The sequence below is a fragment of the Rhincodon typus genome, chromosome 46, assembly GCF_021869965.1.
Source record: "Rhincodon typus isolate 14 chromosome 46, sRhiTyp1.1, whole genome shotgun sequence".
NCBI lineage: Eukaryota > Metazoa > Chordata > Chondrichthyes > Orectolobiformes > Rhincodontidae > Rhincodon > Rhincodon typus.
Genome location: NC_063377.1, coordinates 7039322 through 7059788, shown reverse-complemented (window position 1 = coordinate 7059788; position 20467 = coordinate 7039322). Strand labels below are relative to the sequence as shown.

General features: G+C 44.6%; 1 protein-coding gene across 4 annotated transcripts in view; it reads right to left on the bottom strand.

Annotated features, from left to right (window-relative positions):
* cgnb (cingulin b) overlaps window positions 1-20467 on the bottom strand; it is a 151354-nt gene that overhangs the window by 72170 nt on the left and 58717 nt on the right. For 3 of the 4 annotated variants that reach the window (XM_048620358.1, XM_048620361.1, XM_048620359.1), the window contains exon 2: window positions 807-2214. In XM_048620358.1, coding sequence (XP_048476315.1) covers window positions 807-2180 — 1374 coding nt within the window. In that variant the 5' untranslated portion in view covers window positions 2181-2214. Of the gene's footprint in view, window positions 1-806; window positions 2215-18367; window positions 18395-20467 lie in introns of those variants that run through there. The other variant, XM_048620360.1, reaches the window with a different exon arrangement.

Below are 20467 nucleotides of genomic sequence, written 5' to 3'. Positions count from 1 at the left end.
CCGGCATTCTAAAAGTTTGAGATTCATGCACCAAGATACCCAGATTCCACTGCTTCTCAGAGCTCTGCAACCTTGTTCTGTCATTGGCAAACAGTCTACAGTTTTGCCAAGCTGACCAAAGGAACCAGCATTAGAATAGCTGGCTGGCTGGCTGCCTATTTTTCCTCATGTCCCATTGCTAGAGTTGAGATTGGCAACAATGGTGACAGAAATGGAGACTGCTGTTATACAACTGAAGTGGCTTGCTGTCAGAGGTCTGCAAAGCTGATGGAAACGTGCTACCTCAAATCATGAAGATAAGATTTGAATGAGGGGAATAAATAAAGAGCGAAACATTACTTTTAGGAAGAGCATAAATACTTGAAGACCCTGGACAGTATTAAGTTTACTATTTTTTAAAATCGTATGTAATTTGGGTGTCATTGGGGAGGCCAGTGTTTGTTGCCTGTCGGGACAGCGAAGGGTCGCCCACGTTGCCATGGGCCTACAGCCTTATGTAGGCCAGACCAGAGAATGACAGCAGATTTCCTTCCTCAGTTGGAAAAAAAAGATATTAGTGAACCAGTCATAGAGATCTACAGCACAGAAGGTGGTCCTTTGTCTCATTGCGTCTGGCCAGTCTAAAACAACCACCTGACAATTCTAATGGCAAGAAACAGATGAATTCTGAAACAGTGCATTAACAATAATCATCTTGGTTACCATTACAGAGGCTGGCTTTATATTCCAGATTCATTCACCAAATTTAATTCAAACTGCTAAACAAGAAAAAAAAACTGCACAAGCAATCTGGTCTTTCATTTTACCTGTATGGTTCGCTCAGTGAAGACTGCAGTATTCCGATTTCTCTCCACGATGGGCTCCGCCTCAGTTTGGTTCTGACTCCACTTTTTGGGGAGGCTAGACGCATTAGCAGTTGGGAAGTGATCCGGCTCCTTCGCAGGTTTGTTGGGGAAACCCGCGGTGTATCTGTTGACTGCACTGAAGACTGGAGGAGCAAACTGGGTTTGAGGGGGCGATTCCTTGGTGACCAAAGGAGGCCTTGCTTCCAGGATCTTCTCATAGCTGACATCCTTACAGACATCCATCACGTCACCAGAACGGAATGGTTTCTGGCCGCCGGGTGTCTCAAACTCCTCGTCCCACTCAGGCTCTTTCTTCAGTTCCGGTCTGTTGCTGGAGCGGTCCACTGGCATTCTGCTATCGAGGCTTTGCGACCGCTTCTGGTCGCTGGCTGTAATACGATTACGTCGCGCCGTTCGGCCCCTCTGCTGCCCACCACTTCTATCAAACTTGCTAATTAACGAGTCGACAGATGAGAGGGGCTTGGTGTCTATCGCACTGGCATCACTGGACTTGGACGACATGTCAGCGGCAGAAGATGCTTTGCTCACCGACTTTGACCACCCAATGGAACTTGACACGGGCGGATTCAATCGAGGTTCGTCCAGGTACAGATCATTGGAATAGCCCTGAATTTTCCCTCTGCCACTGCCAACAGACTGCTCGCTGCTGGTTGATGCAGCAGAGCTCCGGGTCTGCTGGTCCACTTTTTTCCCGGGCGGAAGCTCAAGAGGAAATGGCCCTTCTTCCATATTGAGCAATGATCCCTGGGAGCAAGACTTCCTCAGTTGCTCTTCGGGGTGTGCGGGTCTCCGGCGGGGCAGCGACATGTGGCCCTCAACGCTCTCGTACAAGCCAGCATTCCTGCTGCTCCGCACGTAGGCCTCAGAGTCGTAGAGCCGCACGTAGTGTCTGGAACCCGCTTCTTCATCGGAGGTACTATGTTGGGAATCACTGCCAGTGGGATGCCTACTGGAGGTGGTGTCTCCATAAGGGTTTTCCGGAACGTCAAGCTCCTTTGCATCTTCTCTATTTTCTGGATAGGTGCCAGGGACAGCAGAGCCACTCTCTTCTGGGATACCGTCTTTAACATAATCTGTCCTGTACTGTGCCCCAGGTGCTGGTGATACTCCATCACTGTTATTCAACACCACGTATGGCTGTCCAGAAATTCCCTGGACCCGGACCATGACTCCATAGGAACCTGACTTGGCCACATTCTTCTTCGCTTTCTTAGATTTATGGGTGTCTTGGAGGTCATTTATGAAGCGTATTTGGACCCCGTAGTCCACAGGGCCCTGCCTATCCACTGTGCTTTGCTCGATGCATTCTTCCATTATGTGGTCTTGATACTCAGGCTCACAGTTGTTTCTGAAATGACAAGAAAAAGGTAGTTAGTAACAGTCTGCCTAACTCATTGGAAAAAGGAAGTACAGGCATATCCAACCATAGCACTGAATCCCAATTATTTCTACCATACACAATTACAGTTGTCCACTTAAGTATTTCAATGACAATTTAGGTCACGGGGTCCACAGCAAAGAAAAAGGCCCTAGTCTAAAAACAGCCATCGAACTATTTTAATCCTTCTGTCCATCACTGACATGCCTCAGGATTGCAACTGCACATCTAACTTCTTCCTCTAAACAAAATTAAGCGACTTTCGGGTGAGGTGGCAGAAGACTGGAGGGTGGCTAATGTTGTGCCATTACTTAGGAAAGTCTGAAAGGAAAAGCTAAGGAACTATAGACTGGTGATCCTAACATCAGCGGTGGGTAAATTGGACGGTAATTGCAGAGATAGGGTCTTTATGCATTTGGAAAGGCAAGGACTGATTAGGGATGATCAGCATGGCTTTGTGCATGTGAAATCATATCTCAAACGTGATTGAGTTTTTTTTTGGAAGAGGTGAACAAGCTGACATATGAAGGCAGAGCGGTAGACACTATCTACATGGACTTGAGCAAGGCTCTTGACCAGGTTCTGCTTTTAAAATGGTTAGTAAGGTTAGATCCCATGGGATCCAGGGAAAGCAAGCCAATTAGATCCAAAAATTGGCTTAACAGTAGGAGACAGAGGGTAGTGGTTGTTCAGACTGCAGGCCTGTGACCAGCAATGTGCTGCAAGGATCGATGCTGGGTCTACTGTTGTTCACTATTTATATAAAACAATTTGGGTGAGAAGATGGGAGGCTTAGTTAATAAGTTGAGGATGACACCAACATAGATGGTATAGTGAACAGTGAAGGTGGCTAAGAGTAGAAGGGGATCTTGATGAACTGGGCCAGTGAGTCAAGGGACGGCAGATGGAGTTTAATTCAGATAAACACGACGTGTTGCATTTTGGCAAGACAAACCAAGGCAGGACTTACACAATTAATGGTAAGCGAGTGTTGTCGAACGGAGACACCTATGGGTGCAGGTACACAGTTCCTCAGAAGTGGAGTTGCAGGTAGACAGGATGGTGAAGGTGGTGTTTGGAACGCTTGCCTTCATTGGTCAGAGCACTGATTAGGGGAGTTGGGCATCATATTACAGCTGTACAAGACATTGTTAAGGCCACATTTGAGTACTGCGTACAATTCTATTCACCCTGCTGTAAGAAGGATGCTAGGAAACTGGAAAGGGTGCAAAAAAAGATTTACAAGGACATTGTCAAGACTGGAAGGTTTGAGTTATAAGGTGAGGCTGGATAGGCTGGGACTTCTTTCCCTGGAGCATAGAAGGCTGAGGGGTGACCTTATAGACGTTTATAAATCACGAGGGCCATTGATAAGGTGACTATCTAAGGACTCCCCAGGATAGGGGAATCTAAAATGAGAGGGCATAGGTTTAAGGTGAGAGGGGAAAGATTTAAAAAAGGGACCCAAGGGGCAACCTTTTCATACAGAGGGTGGTGCATATATGGAACAAGATGCCAGAGGCAGTAGCAGAGGCAGGTACAATTACAACATTTAAGATGATATTTGGACAGGTAAGTGAATAGGAAAGGTTTCGAACGATATGGGCCAAATGCAAACAAATGGGACTAGTTCAGTTTAGGAAAGCTGGTCAACATGGACGAGTGGAGCCAAAAAAGGGCCTGTTTCTCTGCTGCACGACTCTGACTTGTACTTCTCTAGTGTACGCCACCACCTCCAGACTTTCCAAAGCATCTCACAGGCAATGAAACATTTTTTTCAACTGTAGTCACTCATGTAAAACAGAAAACTCAGCAGCCAATTTACATATAGGAAGCTCCCACAAACAGCAATGAGATCATGACTCAAATTGTTTGTTTCTTTTTTTAGTGGTGTTTGTCAATGAATAATAACTGGCCCCAGGACACCACAGAGAACACCCGCTTCTGCTCCTACCCTACATCACCCTTTCTCACCACAGTGAGATGGGTGAAGTCTTTTACGTCTACCCGAGGGAGTAGATGGACATGGATGTCTGAAAGAAGACAACTGACAGTGCAGCACTCCGACAGTACAGAATTAGGGGCCTCAGCCTAGCGCTGTGCTTAAGTCTCTGAATGGAGCTTGAATCCACGATCTGCTGACAGAGGTGAAAATTGCAAATCTACCAAACCACACATTTGTAAAAACACTCAAAGGAGTAAATTTTTCTTTCACAAATGAAATGCCACACTCTGGATCCAAAATTAAAAAAAGGACCAGATTATGGCTGAACTGTGGAATGGTGATTCCATTTAGGAGCAAAACCAAAGTTAAGTGATGTGAGCCAAGGGGACAGGAATCAGGGCTGAGGGGGTGGGGACAGTTGGGACCTATAAGCCCTCACATGATAAATGATTTTGTGGCATATCAAACCTTATGAAACTTTTACTGTACTTTTGGAGAGAGTCTGATTAACAGTCATTGACTCAATGTTGCAGGATATTACAGTACATTGGCTAATTAGACCACCTTCTCTGGGTGCTAAGATCACAGAGTAAAAACCAAACTCTAATCTGTGGAAGCAGTGTAGTACAGATATAGTATTGGATCATGTCTCATTAAATCAACCACATTGGAAATATATGGAACGTCCTATGGCACAGTGGGTAGCATATCTGCCTCTGGGCCAGAGGCTCCGAAGTTCAGCCCCCACTCCAGGACTTGACAGCCAAATGAGGTGCATCCATAACCCAGCCAAACTGGTGGGTTACCAACTCGCAAGTCTTCCAAACGCAGGTGGTAAGAGCAGTAGAGATTCCTGATGGGCTGTGGAACGTTTGAGTATCACCATAACTATCCATAGCTCCACACCACACACATGGAAGAAAGTCATGTCCCATAAGAAATAGGAACAGGTGGTGGTCATTCAGCCACCTCAGGCCGACTCTGCCATTCAATGAGACCATGGCTAATTTTCTATCTCAACACCATTTTCCTGCACTATCCCTATGGTCCTCAGTGTCCCTCTCAAATTCACAGTAACTGAGCCTCCACAGCTGTTGGTGTAGAGAATTCTAAAGATTCGCCACTTTGAGTGAAAAAATTCCTCATTTCAGTCGTAAATTATCTACTCGGCGCTCTGAGTCAAACCTTCTCAGGTTCTATACACTGCTACCCACCCTCAACCAGGGAAAATATCCTTCCTGCGCCTTTAATTCATTCATGGAACCTGGGTGCCGCTGGCTGGTGGTTTTCGTGAGCTGCTTTCTTGAAACGCTGCAGTGCGTGCGTTGTGGGTAGACCCACAGTACTAGCCGGGAGGGAGTTCCAGGGTTTTGATACTGAATAGTCAGCAACATATTTCCAAGTCAGGACGGTGAGTGGGTCAGAGGAGAACTTACAGGTGCTGGTGTTCCATGTATCTGATGGCCTTGTCCTTCCAGATGAAAACGGCCATGAGTTTGGAAGGTGTTGATTGAAGAATCTTGGTGAATTTCTGAAGTGCATTTTGTAGATGGTACACACTACGGCTACTGAGCATCAGTGGTGCACGGAGTGAATATTTCGTGAAGGAAGAACAGTGTAGAACTCGAAGAGTGAGAAAGATAAATGCAAACTCCAATAAATAAAAGAGGCACAGTTTTACCCAAGGGGCAACATGCACCCTGATCACTACTTCGAGCAAGAAGTCCATTTCATCTTTCCCTCTAATTCACAATTAATTGCAGCAGCCCAGCAGAGAGGAACAAAGCACAATAGAAGTGGCAATTAAGTCGAAAATTCTCTGGCTTCTTACAGCTAGCTCACTGTCCTATCGAGGAGAACATCAGGGAGCCTTGTACTACACCTTTCACTGTTGATTAGTCACGAACAATTCAACATCTGGCAAGAGGGTGGGAAAACCACAATCGACTTTTTAATGGTCTGAAGTTGCAAGATACAAGAAAAAGTTTCACAAGTTACTGATCCAGATAGAAAACCACAAAACAAACTCAATACACCCAACTAGCAAGGTATTTCTCCACCTTCAGTAGACTGCCGACCATGTCAAAAGCCCTAAATCCACCATCAGCTGGAGGGTAAAGCATTCAGAAGGTTTAAAACTGTGATGTGGGAATTGAAAATAGCACGTTTGTTTTCTCTTTGAAACTTCAGGCAGACTCAGCCCTCGTTGCCAACCTAGTCCTGATATTCACAAAAGAGGAAGTGTGTGTGCATGCATGCGTGTGTACACATGTGCATGAAAACCTGAGGGTGAGGTGAAGCCTGAAAAAGGCCCACCTGTTCACAGGATTAAAATTTTGGGGATACGACTTGCTGCTGCAGCGTAACCACCACCACCACCACAATTCAGGGCTGCACATGCTGCCTAACAGCTTTAGCTAGTTCAAGGAAGGCCAGCAATAATTGTTCTGCCTCCACTATTATATTGCTGGGAAATGCCCTTAGTGCTTTTGTTTTAGGTTGGCACCATGCAAGGTGTTCAGGAAATCCCCTTGGTTCAAACTACTCCACCCACTGCGTTGAGCCCTGTTCTTTCTCAAGTTATATACATTTAACTATTGTGAAGTCTCTCCACACCAGGGGATAAAAGCTGGGTCTAGATTCTTGCTCTGCTGTCAGTCTTTTTGCTTCTCATTTTTGGGTTGATATCCTCAGGCTCATTAAGGGTGTTATCATTCCAGGGGATGGTAATATGGAACAAAATAAGACTCCAGAGCGAAGCCCAGTTTGATAGACTACAAGTTTTATTTTTTTCCCAATTCTGTTACCATGCTAGTCGGTCAGTAAATAACGGGGCTGTCAATTAGCATCTTAAACAAAAACTGCAAAAAGATCAACCCTTTATCTCCTAGCAATATTCCTTACTCACACTCAAGCCCAGTGAATTATCATGCTTATTTTTACCGAACTAGTAAGGTTGTAAGCATTTCTTTTTCCCGGCAATTTTCTGCACATTCATCAGATCAGATTCTCTCCATTATTTTCTCTCCCCAAACCACAGCCAAACAGGTTAACTAATTTTTCTCACTGAACTCAGTTTTGAGAACTTTTAAGCTGCTAAACTGCCCATTTGCTAGTACGAATCTTTTCCGCTGAACTGCCACTTGTTTCAGCTTGTATGAAAACTCAAGTCAACAACTGGTAACAATTGTCCTAATTATTTTTGACATTTCAGGTACACGCAAGGCCTCATATAAACTGAAAGTGTCTTTTCTTCGCTTGAAGAGTTGAAGAATGAAAGAGAGACTATCCAGCCCAGGAAAGGTATCAACAATCAGGAGTATTCAACACAACATACTACAAAGGATTTGGCACAATAAAAATATAGGGGAGGAAAGTGGTACATAGCAAGGGGAAGCAATTTGGAGCGCTGAATATCAAGGCTAGATGAATGAAGAGTATAGATAGTCATTAATAGAAGGCGCAGTATCGAAAATAGAATCAACGTGTGAGTCATCAATTTGAGAGACTTTGATTAAAAAGGTTACAGAGGAACGGAGATTGCCATGAGCAAGCCTGCTTTTTGAAGCTTGTAATGTTAATCTGTAACTAAGTGTACGATGTACGTGACTCATTCATCGAGTTCCATGCCAACACTTGATGGGGAGGTGGTGGCGCAACAGCAATGTCACTGAACTAGCAATCCAGAGGAGATACTCTGGCTACGAGTTAAAATTCCACTATGGCAGCAGGTGGAAGTTAGATTGAAGTATAAAGTGGCTCTCTGATGGTGACCACGACGACTGCCATCAAAACCCATCTAGATCACAAATACTTTTTGGGAAAAGAAATCTGCAGTCCTCATTCCAGACCCATAGCCATGTTCTCTACTCTTAACTGTCCTCTGAAATTGCCTAGAATACCCCCCAGTACAAGTACAGCTTTTGATTATCTTTTCTGCCGTGCAAACAATGTGCATTCTTTTGCCAAAAGTTCAATGACAACTTCACATGAATATGTTCCGTGAAAGCCCACCACCATAGCGAAACTTGTAGTTTAATCAAAGTAGATATCAATCTATAATTCAAGTTGCCCGGTGTTACAATCAGTCGGGATCATAAGCGGCAGGAAGAGTGACAGCAATATCAAACTGGAGTGGATTGCAGCGTAGAGCGCAGCAAGATTTCATAAGGATTCCTAAAAAGTGTTGGGTTTTGAAATGGTTCCTACACCATCCATATCCCAGTTTTAAACTTTCTATCCTTGCATTCAAATATCATGCCACAAGCAAGACTTTCTTTCCCCCACCCATCCCCCAAAACAACTAATAAAGGTTACCCTACTGTCCACCTGCAAGTGCTCCTCCAACCCACAACACTCAGACCTCTGCAATCCTCAAACCCTGGCCTCTTATGCATTCCCCCATCATCAATAGCCATTCCTTCAGCTACCTAGGCCCAGAGCACCAGATAATCGCCACAAAACCTCTTCTCTGTCCCCAACGTCTGTTTAAAAGCCCAAGCATCCGGCCACTTATCCCAGGGCCTCCTCAGTTTAGGGAGGAATCAACTGTTATCTGAATTGCATTAGTGAAGAGCATCTAGGGATACTTTACCATTCCAAAAGGCAATAGATAAATGCAAGCTGTTGTTGTGGCTAAAACGGAGAGCCGATACCTATCAAAACCGTCAAAAAAAAATTCTCATCATAATCATGGATTGAAAGGAAAAATACATTGCGTGTTATTTACAGCTGAAGTGGACGCGGATTTTCAGTGCCTTACTGAAACTCCAGTGTCAATACCAGTGTTGGATTGCTCAAGGCTGGTTAATTTTGCCCAGAAAAGTATGTCAATGGTTCATACTCAAATTTAGAAACTTTATGCATAAATTTCATACACACTGCTTGTAATTATCAAGGGACAAGTCAGGAACGTGCCAAGTATACCCCACTTCCCTGGGTGGGTGCAGCACCAACAACACTCCAGAAGCTCAACACCACCCAGGACAATGCAGCACTCGCTTGACTGGCACCACATTCACTACCTTTCATTCTGTCCACCACCAAAGAGAGGCAGCAGTAAGCACTATCTATGCATGCCGCAAAGCAACAATTCACCAAGGCTCCTCCAATAGCGTCGTCTACATCAGTAATCTCTGCCCCCAAGGAGGGAGAAGGCAGCTGACGTATGGCAACACCACCGGCAAGTTAGCCCCTCGGCCACACACCATCTTGACTTGAAAACATATTGGGTGTTCCTTCAGCGTTGCTGACCTAGAACCCTGGAGCTCTCACCCTAACAGCATTGCGGGTGTCCTTACACCACACAGACTGCAGCAGTTCAAGAAGGCAGCTCTCTACCACCTTGCAATTAGAAATGAAACACAAATGCAGGCCTAGCCAGTGATGCTTTCATCCTATGAATGTTTTTTTTTTTAAAAAGTGAATAGCTCCTCTACAAAGGAAGAGACTTGCCACACTTTTCATTAAGACAAACAAGATTACTGTCACTAAATGCAGAACCAAGAACACCTCATACAAAGAAAATGGGTCAGATTGCTGACGAAGTTGTGCTCTTCAGTTTATTACACTTGGAGTGCAATACCAAAACCAATAAAATTATATTTCTCAAAGCTATGAAAAAGGGAACCCAGAAAAATCAAACCATTCTAACTCCCACTGCATCCTCTCAACTCCCTCGAGCTGTAAAGGGGAAATTCACATAATTATAAATATCTGATGCAAATCTCCAATGTTAACTTTCAATAAAAAACACAAAGTTCACATCACATAGGAACAGGAGTAAGCCATTCAGCCTGTTGAGCATGTTCCACTGTTCAGCGAGATCATGGCTGACTGTGGCCAAACTCTACGTATCTGCCTTTGGCTCTATCCCTTAATACATCTGCTTAACAAAAATGTATCTATCTCGGATTTAAAATTAATAACTGATCCAGTATCCACCACCATTGGAAGAGAGTTCCAAACCCTTTGTGTATAGAAGTGCTTCTTAACATCTCTCCCGAATGGTCTGGCCTCAGATTTAAAGATTATGCCCCTAGTTATAGAATCCCAAACCAGTGGAAATAGAATTTCTACAATGCAGAAAGAGGCCATTTGGGCCATCGAGTCTGCACTAGCACTCCAGAGAGCATCCCCACCTCGACCCACACCCTACCCCTGGCTCACACACCTAACCTGCACATCCCTGGACACTATGGGCAATTAGTTTATCTTTATCCACCTGGTCTTTTCCTGTTAATATCCTGAAGGCCTCGATCAGATCACCGTGAACCTTCTAAATTCAACAGAAAACATGCCTAATGTACCATTTCTCTTCCTAACCAAACCCCTGAAGTCCAGATATTATTCTTGCAAACCTACACTGTACTTCCTCCAAGGCTAATGCATTCTTCCTAAGGTGTGGTGCCCAGCTCTGCTCATGGCATTCCAAGTGATGCAAAATACAATAACAATCACAATCCTTCATGTAAAGCTTGAAGCAGATGACTCAATTAGCCAGGTTGAAATGTGTTGGAAACAGAAAAAGGGCAAGACTTTTCATTTACAGCCTTCTCTTCCCCATGCTCCCACCATCTTATTCTTTCAACTCAAGAACAGGGCCGTTCAGTCTCTCCCACCTTTCAGTAGGATGAATTGAAGCTCCACCTCTGACAATTTCCCTGTCAGCTCCCATATCTTTTGGTACACACCGTGCCCAAATACTTACCAATCTGTCTATCCTGAGACTGTCACAAGTTCTAGATTCTTCAGACTAGGAAGAAAACAGCCTTTCAGCACCTAATGTGTCAATCCCTCCAAGAATCTTACACATTCCAAATTGAGAGCACCTCTTAAATTTTCTGAAATCTAGAGAGGCATAGGTCAATTCTACTCTCTTAGTGGGGTAATGCTCCATGGAAGTTAGACAGCTCTCTAGTATTCCAGCCAAATACTTGCCCTACGGTGCAGGCAACAGGTACCAGCACACCATGGTGGGCATCACAACAGAGGACAAGATTCACTCATCAGCAACGGACAGCGAATAGCAATCTGCAAGAACCATTGCTGATTTACCCTCTTCTTGGCCTGGCGGTGCAGAGAAGACAACCTATGGTGGCACACAAAAATGCCACTAGGGTTGTTTTGTCTTGCACTGCTCAGAACAGAATTGCAAGAATAAATGGTATCCATGGCAACTCCTCTACGATCATCAGCATCTCCTTCTCATGCAATATAAAAATTATTTCTCTTGAGATTTGGCATTCTTGCAAGCCGGTACAAGGACAAGGGGCAAAAAACGTTTGTTTTTGTTTTAATGTGCTGTTAAAATAGGAAAGAGGCCATTCAGCCCATCAAGCCTGCTCTACATTCAGTAGGAACATTTAGTAGATCTCCGTACCCTGCTCCCTCTTTCTCTCCATAAAATTTTATCCCTTTAGCTCTAGGAACTACTACAACAACTCCTTTTTGAAAGCGTTGAAAACACGTTCTGCAATACAGAAATCCTCAGACTTGCCATTCACTGGGTGAAGACATTTCTCTTCCTCTCGTTCCTAAATGGCCTTCCCAGTATCCTTTTTCGGTGACCCCCAGGTTCTGGACTCTCCAGTTATTGGGAACATCCCTCCTGTGTTTACCCTCTAGACCTGTTAGTCTCATAGAAATTTCTAAGTTTCTACCTCCATCTTTTTCTAAATTCCAGAGGATATTGTACTAATCATCTCTTAGCTCATTCATTCCCTCCACTACCAAAGCATGGCGACAAGTAGTGAGCACTCGTCCACAAAATGCACTGCAACCATTCACCCAGGCTCCTTCAACAGCACCTTCCAAACCTGCAACCTCCATGCTCTGGAGGGGAGATGCAAAGCCAAGGAACATTACCAGCTGCAGGGTCCTCAAGACACACGCCATCCCAACATCAGATGTCACCATTCCTTTCCTGTAACTGGGTCAAATTCCTGTACCTCCTCAATAGTACTGGGGGTATCCCTGCACCACATGGATTGCAGAAGTTTTTTTAATTTTCATTCGAGGGGTGAGGGCACTGCTGGCTAAGCCAACATTTATTCTCCATCCCTAACTGTCCAGAGGGCAGTTAAGAGTCACTTTGCTGTGGGGTCGAGTCCCATGTAGGCCAGACCAGGTGAAAAAAGGACATTCGTGAACCAGGTAAGAGCAAATTACTGCAGATGCTGGAATCTGTACTGAAAACAACAAATGCTGAAGATCACAGCAGGTCAGGCAGCATCCATGGAGAGAAAGCAAGCTAATGCTTCGAGTCTAGATGACTGTTTATCAGAGCTGAAGTGAAGTGAAGTGTGGAGGGGACAGCATTTATGCAATAGTTGGGAGTGGTGGTGGTGGAGTGTAGAGTGCTGGAGGAGAAATTATGTTGATAGTTCAGATTAAGTGATTTTAGGTGGGGAGGCACGGTGGCCTAGTGATTAGCACTGCTGCCCCACAGCACCAGGGACCTGGGTTTGATTCCATCCTAGGGTGACTGTCTGCATGGAGTTTGCACATTCTTCCAGTGTCAGAGAGTTTCCTCCAAGGGCTCCGGTGCTTGTGGTCACAGTGCCAATCAAGCAGGCTGCTTTGTCCTGGATGGTGTTGAGTTTCTTGTGTTGTTGGGGATGCACTCATCCAGGGCAAGTGGGGAGTATTCTATAACACTCTTGACTTGTGCCTTGTAGATGGCGGGCAGGCTTTGAGGAGTCAGGAGGTTGTTACGCACCGCAGTATTCCTAACTTCTGACCTGCTCTTGTAGCTAGTACGTTTATATGGTGAATCCAGTTGAGTTTCTGGTCAATGGTAACCCCCAGGATGTTGGTAGTGGGGGATTCAGCGATGGTAATACTATTGAATGTCAAAGGGCGGTGGTTGGATTGTCTCTTATTTATGATGGTCACAGCCCGGCATTTGTCTGGCACGAACGTTACTTGCCATTTGTCAGCCCAAGCCTGGATATTGTCCAGATATTGTTGCACTCGACCATGGACTGCTGAGGAGCTGCAAATGGTGCTGAACACTGATTAATCATCAGCGAACATCCCCACTTCTAATCTTATGATGGAGGGAAGGTCACTGATGAAGCAGCTGAAGATGGTTGGGCCTCGGTCGAATGCAGACTTGATGTCAAGGGCTGTCACTCTCACCTCACCTCTGGAACTCAGCTCTTTCGTCCATGTTCGGACCAAGGTTGTAATGAGGTTCAGAGCTGAGTGGCCCTGACAGATTCCAAACTGGCCGTCACTGAGCAGGTGCTGCTTGATAGCACTTTTGATGACACCCTTCCATCACTTTACTGATGATTGCAAATTTGAAGGCATTGAACTCAATAGAGTCCAGAAGGCTGCAAAATGCCTAGTCTGAAGATAAAATATTCTTCCTCCAGTTTTCACTGTGTTTCGCTGGAGCACTGCAACATGCCGAAGATAGAATCATTGAATTTTTCTAGTGTGGGAGCAGGCCATTCAGCCCACTGAGTCTGCACCGACCCTCCAGAAAGCATCACACCCAGACCCACCTCCTACCCTATCCCTGCATTTCCCACTCTGGACACTATGCGCAATTTATTATAGCCAATCCACCTAACTTGCACATTTCTGGACTGTGGAAGGAAACCGGAGCACCTGGAGGAAACCCACACAGACATGGGGAGAATGTGCAAACTCCACACAGACAGGTGCCGGAGGCTGGAATCAAACCCAGGTCTTTAGCGCTGTGAAGCAGCAGTGCTAACCACTGAGCCACTGTGTCGTCCCTTACAGGCACACGAGCAGGACGCTGTGTTAAAATGACCTGCTACAGGAAGGTCGGGGTCATGCTTGCACACAGACTGCAGGTGTTCTGCAAAGTCATCACCCAGTCTGTGTTTGGTTTCTCCAACTAGAGCAGGCCACATTGGATGCAGCAAAAAGAAGACACAAGATTGGAGGAAGTACAGGTAAAATGCTGCTTCATCTGGAAAGACTGTTTAGGCCCTTGGATGGTGAGCAGGGAGATGGTGAAGAGGCAGTGCTACAATGCTATCCCTCAGTCTAGATCTAAAGAAGACTCATCGGCATGCAAGCCACATCCAGAGGCCAATCATCCATGTTCTGCATGGAATTTCACCCAGCAATAGTCAGAGCAGTCACTCTGTTGTCCAGTGCCCTAACCAATCAGCCGCTGTTGCTTGATTTGAGGATGGTGCCTTCTCAGGGTCAAGAGCTTCTGCTGAGAAATCCCCAGGTGAATAACGATGCCAATTCTCAACTTATCACATGGATATATCCCTGGAGGAAGATGGATCTGGACAGCAAGGCATCCTTTTGTGCTGCGGCTCTGTCTCATCGAGGCAGCGTTGAAAGACAAAAGACGGCTGGTTTTCAATGGACAGGCTGTCACTATTCTAAGTGACCAAGGCAAGACCCTCCTAGCCTCAATGCTGTCTCAGTTCAGAGTGGTCACAAAGCATTTTCTTTGCCTTCCACTGGACTGTAAGTCATCAGAGAGTTGAGGAAAGGGGACCAGTCAGGGAAGATGCTCATCGGACACAGGACCTAGTCCATTGGAGTTGATTTTTCAAGAGTTTTGCTGAACGCTTGTGGAGCTGCCTTCAAGAAGGACACTAGCATTTGAAAGGATACGGCACAGATACTGATTTTTTTTTCCAGAACCCGTGTTATTGAGAAACACTGTCCGGGTCTCGCTGAATGGCAGAGCAGGCTTGACAAGCCTTATCATCTACTCCTGTCTTTTCTAAAATAGCACAGTAAAATGGTGAAAACAACCACTCCACACTCATTTCAGGTGAAGGAATAGGCCACCTGGCACCTCCAGCCTGCTCTGCCATTTGATAAAGGCTGATTGTGGCCTCTACTTTTCCGTCTCCCTTTTGATTCCCTAATCGAATAATCTATCTGACATAACCTTTAATATATTCAAAGAGCCAGCCTCCACTGATCTCTGGGGAACAGAATTCCACAGATTCACAAATCTCAAAAGAAAAGCAACTATCATCTTGGTTCTAAATGGAAGACCCCAATTTTTAAAACTGTGTTTCTCTAGTTCCAATCTCTCACAACAGGAAATATTCACAGCCTCCATCTGTCGAGTACCCCAAGGATCTTGTGCGTTTCAGTAAGATCACCCCTCATTCTTCTAAACCCCAATAGATACAGGCCCAGCCTGTCTTCATATGGTAAACCCCTTCATCCCAGTAATCGCACAAGTGACCCACTTTCAATGCAATTATATCCTTTCTTAAATAAGGAGATCAAAACGGTACACTGCACTCCAGATGTGGTCTCACCAAATCCTCTGTACAACTCTAGCAAAGAATCCCTACTTTAATATTCTAATCCCATTGCAAAAAAAACCAACATTCAATTCGTCTAATTAAAATAAAGTACTGTGGATGCTGGAAATCTGAAACAAAAGCAGGAGGTGCCAGAAAAACTCAGTAGGTCCGATAGCATTTGTGCAGCGAGAAACTGAGTTAATGTTGAATCCAATATGACACTTCTTTGCAACTGAAAGGAGCTGTAAAAACAGTGATTTTTCATGTTGCAGACAGAGGTAGGTTAATAGCAAAGCCACCATAGTCTGAGCAGTTAAGACAGTGAGAGTCAGAGGGAGACTGGTGGTAGTTTAACCAGAGGGTCATCATGCCTCAGGTGAGGGAGAGGTTGAGATGGTGGAATCTTAATGGTACCCTGAGCCAGGAATTGTAACCACACTGCTGGTGTCTCACTGCATCACAAACCAGCCATCCAGCTAACTGAGCTAACCAACCACAAGCAGGCAGAGGGGGAAGGAGTTGAACAAGTTGTGAGGTGTCTGAGCAAAAGACAAAGGGTGTGTTAATACTAGTAAAAGGACAAAGAATGATGCAAGATGGATGGCAAAAAGGAGGAAAGATCTTCTCTGCTGATGAGGGATAGCGGGGGGGGGTGGCAGCGGTGGAAGAGAAAACCCAAGAAAAACACAAGACAAAAAAAAAAAACACGTCATGCTCTGAAGTTGTTGAACTCAATATTGAAGCCTACAGTGTGTAAAAGTACCTGAGCAGATGTTAATTGGTGATACCTTCAGTGACATGGACTCTAAACTCTGAGTTCCCTCACCAAACCTGTCCCCTCAAAGATGCTTCTGAAAAACTCCCTTTGACCAAGTTTGTGGCTACCAATCATATTTCCTTATAAATCTTGGCATCATGTTCTGTCTTGTAACAGCCCTGCAAAGCTATGTGGGACATTTATCACATTGAAAATCGCTAGATAAAGTACAGTTGTTGTTGTTTGTAAGATAGGAACTCTTATAGTACAGTGGGTAGCATGCCTGACCGAGAGAAATAGAGGTTCTAGTCTTAAGGCCCACCCCAGGATGTGGATAATGCAGTCAAACAGGTTGGTTATCAGCCTGTCAATCTTTCTGATATACACTTCATCAGATGGTAAGAGCAGCAAAGTATCCTGATCAACCAGGCCTGATGCAGAGTGGCACACCTTAAACACCTGGTAGCCCCTTCCAGGAAATACTAGGTCATGGAAATGGACATAAGCCTTGTTTGCTTTGGCACTACGGACATGGCAGAGGACATTTATAAGTAAAGACTGGAACCCCTGGAAAGGACAATGCTGGATTAAAACAAAATTGCAACGAAATATTTATAACAATATGCTACGTATCAGTCTTTCAATTGTGTGAGAACTACGCCTTGCTGAATTTCTAAGACAACACCAAGTATCAAAAGGACATTAAAAATATTTAAGAATTGTGTGTAACGTCTTGGTAGTCTCCCACTGGCATACACGGAGTCGGTTGTCAGGAACACAGAGCACTCCAGCACATCTCCGCCACAGAAGTATTGTATACACTGGTGTGTGTCTGCAGCATGCGCGTATCATAGATAGGATCCATGGAAAGGAACTTTTCCCTTTAGTGGAGGCATCAATGACCAGGGAGCACAGATTTAAAGGATAGAAGGTTGGATGTTGATAGAGATTTGAGGAAAACATCTTTTATCCTGTCAAAGGACGGTGGGAATCTGGAACTCACTGCCTGTAAGGGTGTTCGAGTCAGCAACCCCCATAACATTTAAGGAGATGGGCATTTGCGATGCTAAGATATACAAGTCTATGGGTCAAGTGCTGGAAAACGGGACTAGGATAGTTAGGCTATTGTTTTTGACAAGTGCAGACTCCACAGGCCAAAGGCCCTTTCCCCCGCAGCCCCCCACCCCCGCGCTTAGACCTCTATGGCTCTATGACACTAACGATCTAGTCAGTTCCTCACTGAAACATGCCTTTGTCAATGCCACAGACATTGTCTCAAATCAACTTCACATGAATGCTGCCTACAATCTGGCAAGATGTCAAGAGATGTACACAGCTCAGAGTCGGTTCTCCCTGGCAAATATCATTATATGTATCTCAAGTCGACTCTGCAAACAAGCAGAACCCTTCCTCATAATCAGATGCTTCAAAATAGATAACCAGAGTTCAAAGTGAAGCTTGGTTAATCTGTCATAATTGCACCGAAGCAAGTAAGAAGGAACTTGCCTTTATACAGCATCTTTCACAATCTTAGAACATTCCAAAGTGCACAACAGTCAATTAAATACTTCTGAAATTTTAACACGGGAGACAGACAGGTAGGTCAGATGATCGTTAGGAAAGTTTGTCCAATAGCCTGGCAGGTAAAAGTTAGCAATAGAAAAATCACCCAAGTCTGTCCAGAATGCTCTCACAGCCAGACAGTGGTAATAGTCTCCATGTCACTAGTTCGGGAGGGGTGTGGAGGGAGTTTAAATGACACTGCCCAGGGTCTTTAAAACCCAATTACAATACCACTGTGCCCACTTTAATAATGTAGATGCAGAAACTGGACGAAAACAGGATGGACCTTCGTTCTTCCCTCCCCTCACCCCCAAAATATACAAAAGCAAGGCTCGCAAACTGAACAGGATTTGGACAAGGACTGAAGATTGTCAGTGCCCCAGCGACAAAACAGGAGTCAAGCCGCATGCAAATACTTCACATCAAAACATATTGCAGAACTGTGTCCTCACTGCATACTACAATCTCAAAAAAAAAGACACCATATTAAAAACACCGTATAGTAAAATTAAATCTCACACTCGAGAGTAAATCTGCCTTCATGTTTCTGATGCAAGAATCATTTACTTATAGAAAAATCTCCCTTACCTTTCCCCAGACTTCTAAACATAGAACAAAAGTGCCTTGGATTCAGTGTTTAGTCAACACGTGATTCCTGACCTAGTCATGAGGAATGCAAAGCAACTCACTATCTAAACTTTTCTCAAACCAGTGCTGATAACAGAGCCTGCACAGTGCTTTTGGAATATCCCTCCAGAGTCAGTTGGACGACACCAGAAACCACAGCTGCATGCATACACACCCACCTAAAATGGGCACACTTCCACAAGAGAATTAACACAATTCATAGTCAGTGTAATTACACAGACTACAGCAACAAATTAAATTATTTGCTTATCGCATGGCTGCCATACCAGTTAAAAATATTCTGTTTTGCAAAGCAAGTTTACACCTAACTGGGAGGCTTCAAGGAAATTATACAAAACTAATACCTATAAAAACTTGAACCATTAAATATTGAAATGCCTATTACAGAGTCATTACCCGCTACTTTCCTTCCATTCCTCAGTCAAATTTTGCAATAACCCTCTGCCTGGTAATAGGAATTTAATTCCTTTCTTAACGCCTACCCCTTCCCAACTCTGCTTTCCCAAAGATGTCAGCTCTCCTTGGAATCATAGGTGAGTCTAGTCCTCCTTGAGAGCCAAACAGATGACGGTTCCAAAAGCCGAAAGTCCTGATGCGGCACATTACGTAAACACAGTGTGGAGCGCAGGGCAAGGTGTGGTGCTGACTTCGTTTCCTTCTCACCCCATGGTGATGGGTAAGGAAGCATTTATTGCACATACGATCTGCACACAGTCCGCCCTTGGAGAATTAAAGCCAGTCACGCATAAAATCTGACCAAAAAGGAGTTTAGTTTGTGGTTTGTGCAAGCATAGAGGTAGGGAAAGAGCAAGAGCAAGCAAATGAAAGAAGGAAAGAGAAGTATGAATTTGACAAGGTAAAAATTTCTCAATATTTTAACACCTTCACAATTCATTGTCATTTGTCCTTTAACATTCCCTTAACTCATGCACTGCCCTTAGATTCTCTCCTCAGAGCCCATAAACGTCCTGCTGGCATTTAAAATGCTACAAGTCCCATTAGATTGTATAATTACAAGATAGACATCTGCATAGTGGAAATTCTCCACCCAAGCTTTGCTGCCCAGTAATCAGTGCGTCAGCACACTTTCACAATGCAAGGGGTTTGAAACCAAGGTTCCTCATTTAACAGAGATAGTACCACAGGTATTTCAAGTATTACCCAAAAGGGCAGCAGCAGCAGATTCAACAGCAAACTTTCAAAAGGAAGTTGCATAAATATTTTGGAAAGGGAAGAGGGGTAGGGAGGAAGAAACTCACTGGATATTTCCAGTCTCCTAGGCAATCCCTCAGATTTAAAAATAACTTACTTTCAGTTCAATGGGTTCGAGATGCTTGATAAGCCCAACTGTGGAATCAGGCATGTGTGGTGGTGGTCCTTCTAAGGTTGGGTAGGTGGGCTGTTGTGTGGAGGATACCTATAAAGATAGCCAGAGGCTGAAGGGCCTCCTGCTGCTGTCATGGTTCCACAGTATTAGGCGATTTGTCGTCTACACTTATGCTAGTTATTCATTGGAACCTGCTGTGCATTTCAGTCTGCCCAGAGTCAAAATAAGCCATACTCCCGACATGAAGGAGAAAAGTAGACTTTTACAAGTGAGGTCATAGCCAGGTGAAGCTCACGTATCAAGGAGCCGGTGGTTTGATCAGTGATCCAACGGCTGGGTCACATTACATCAGGTGTGCAAGACAAATGGACAACACTTTCACTGTCCCTGCACTGCCTTATTACCATACGACAGTGCAAAGCTTTTCCCAGGGAGGTACTTGGCCCATGCCGTCAGCAGTTAGCCACTTGCAATCTGTTGCTGGTTTCCTCTGGAGAGGAAGCCAAATGAAGCCAGGTTGCCAAATTGACTTCCTGCACATCGATGCCAATGCTATACTCGATTGTAGCAAAAAGTCAACACAGTTGATTCGCCATCTTGATGAGATTGAATAGTGAATGAGGTACAGGGAGGGAGGCATTCCGCAATTTTATAAAAAACTATAATTGAATCCTGATCTCAGAATGTTGTTGCAATGTAAAGAAAGTGCAATC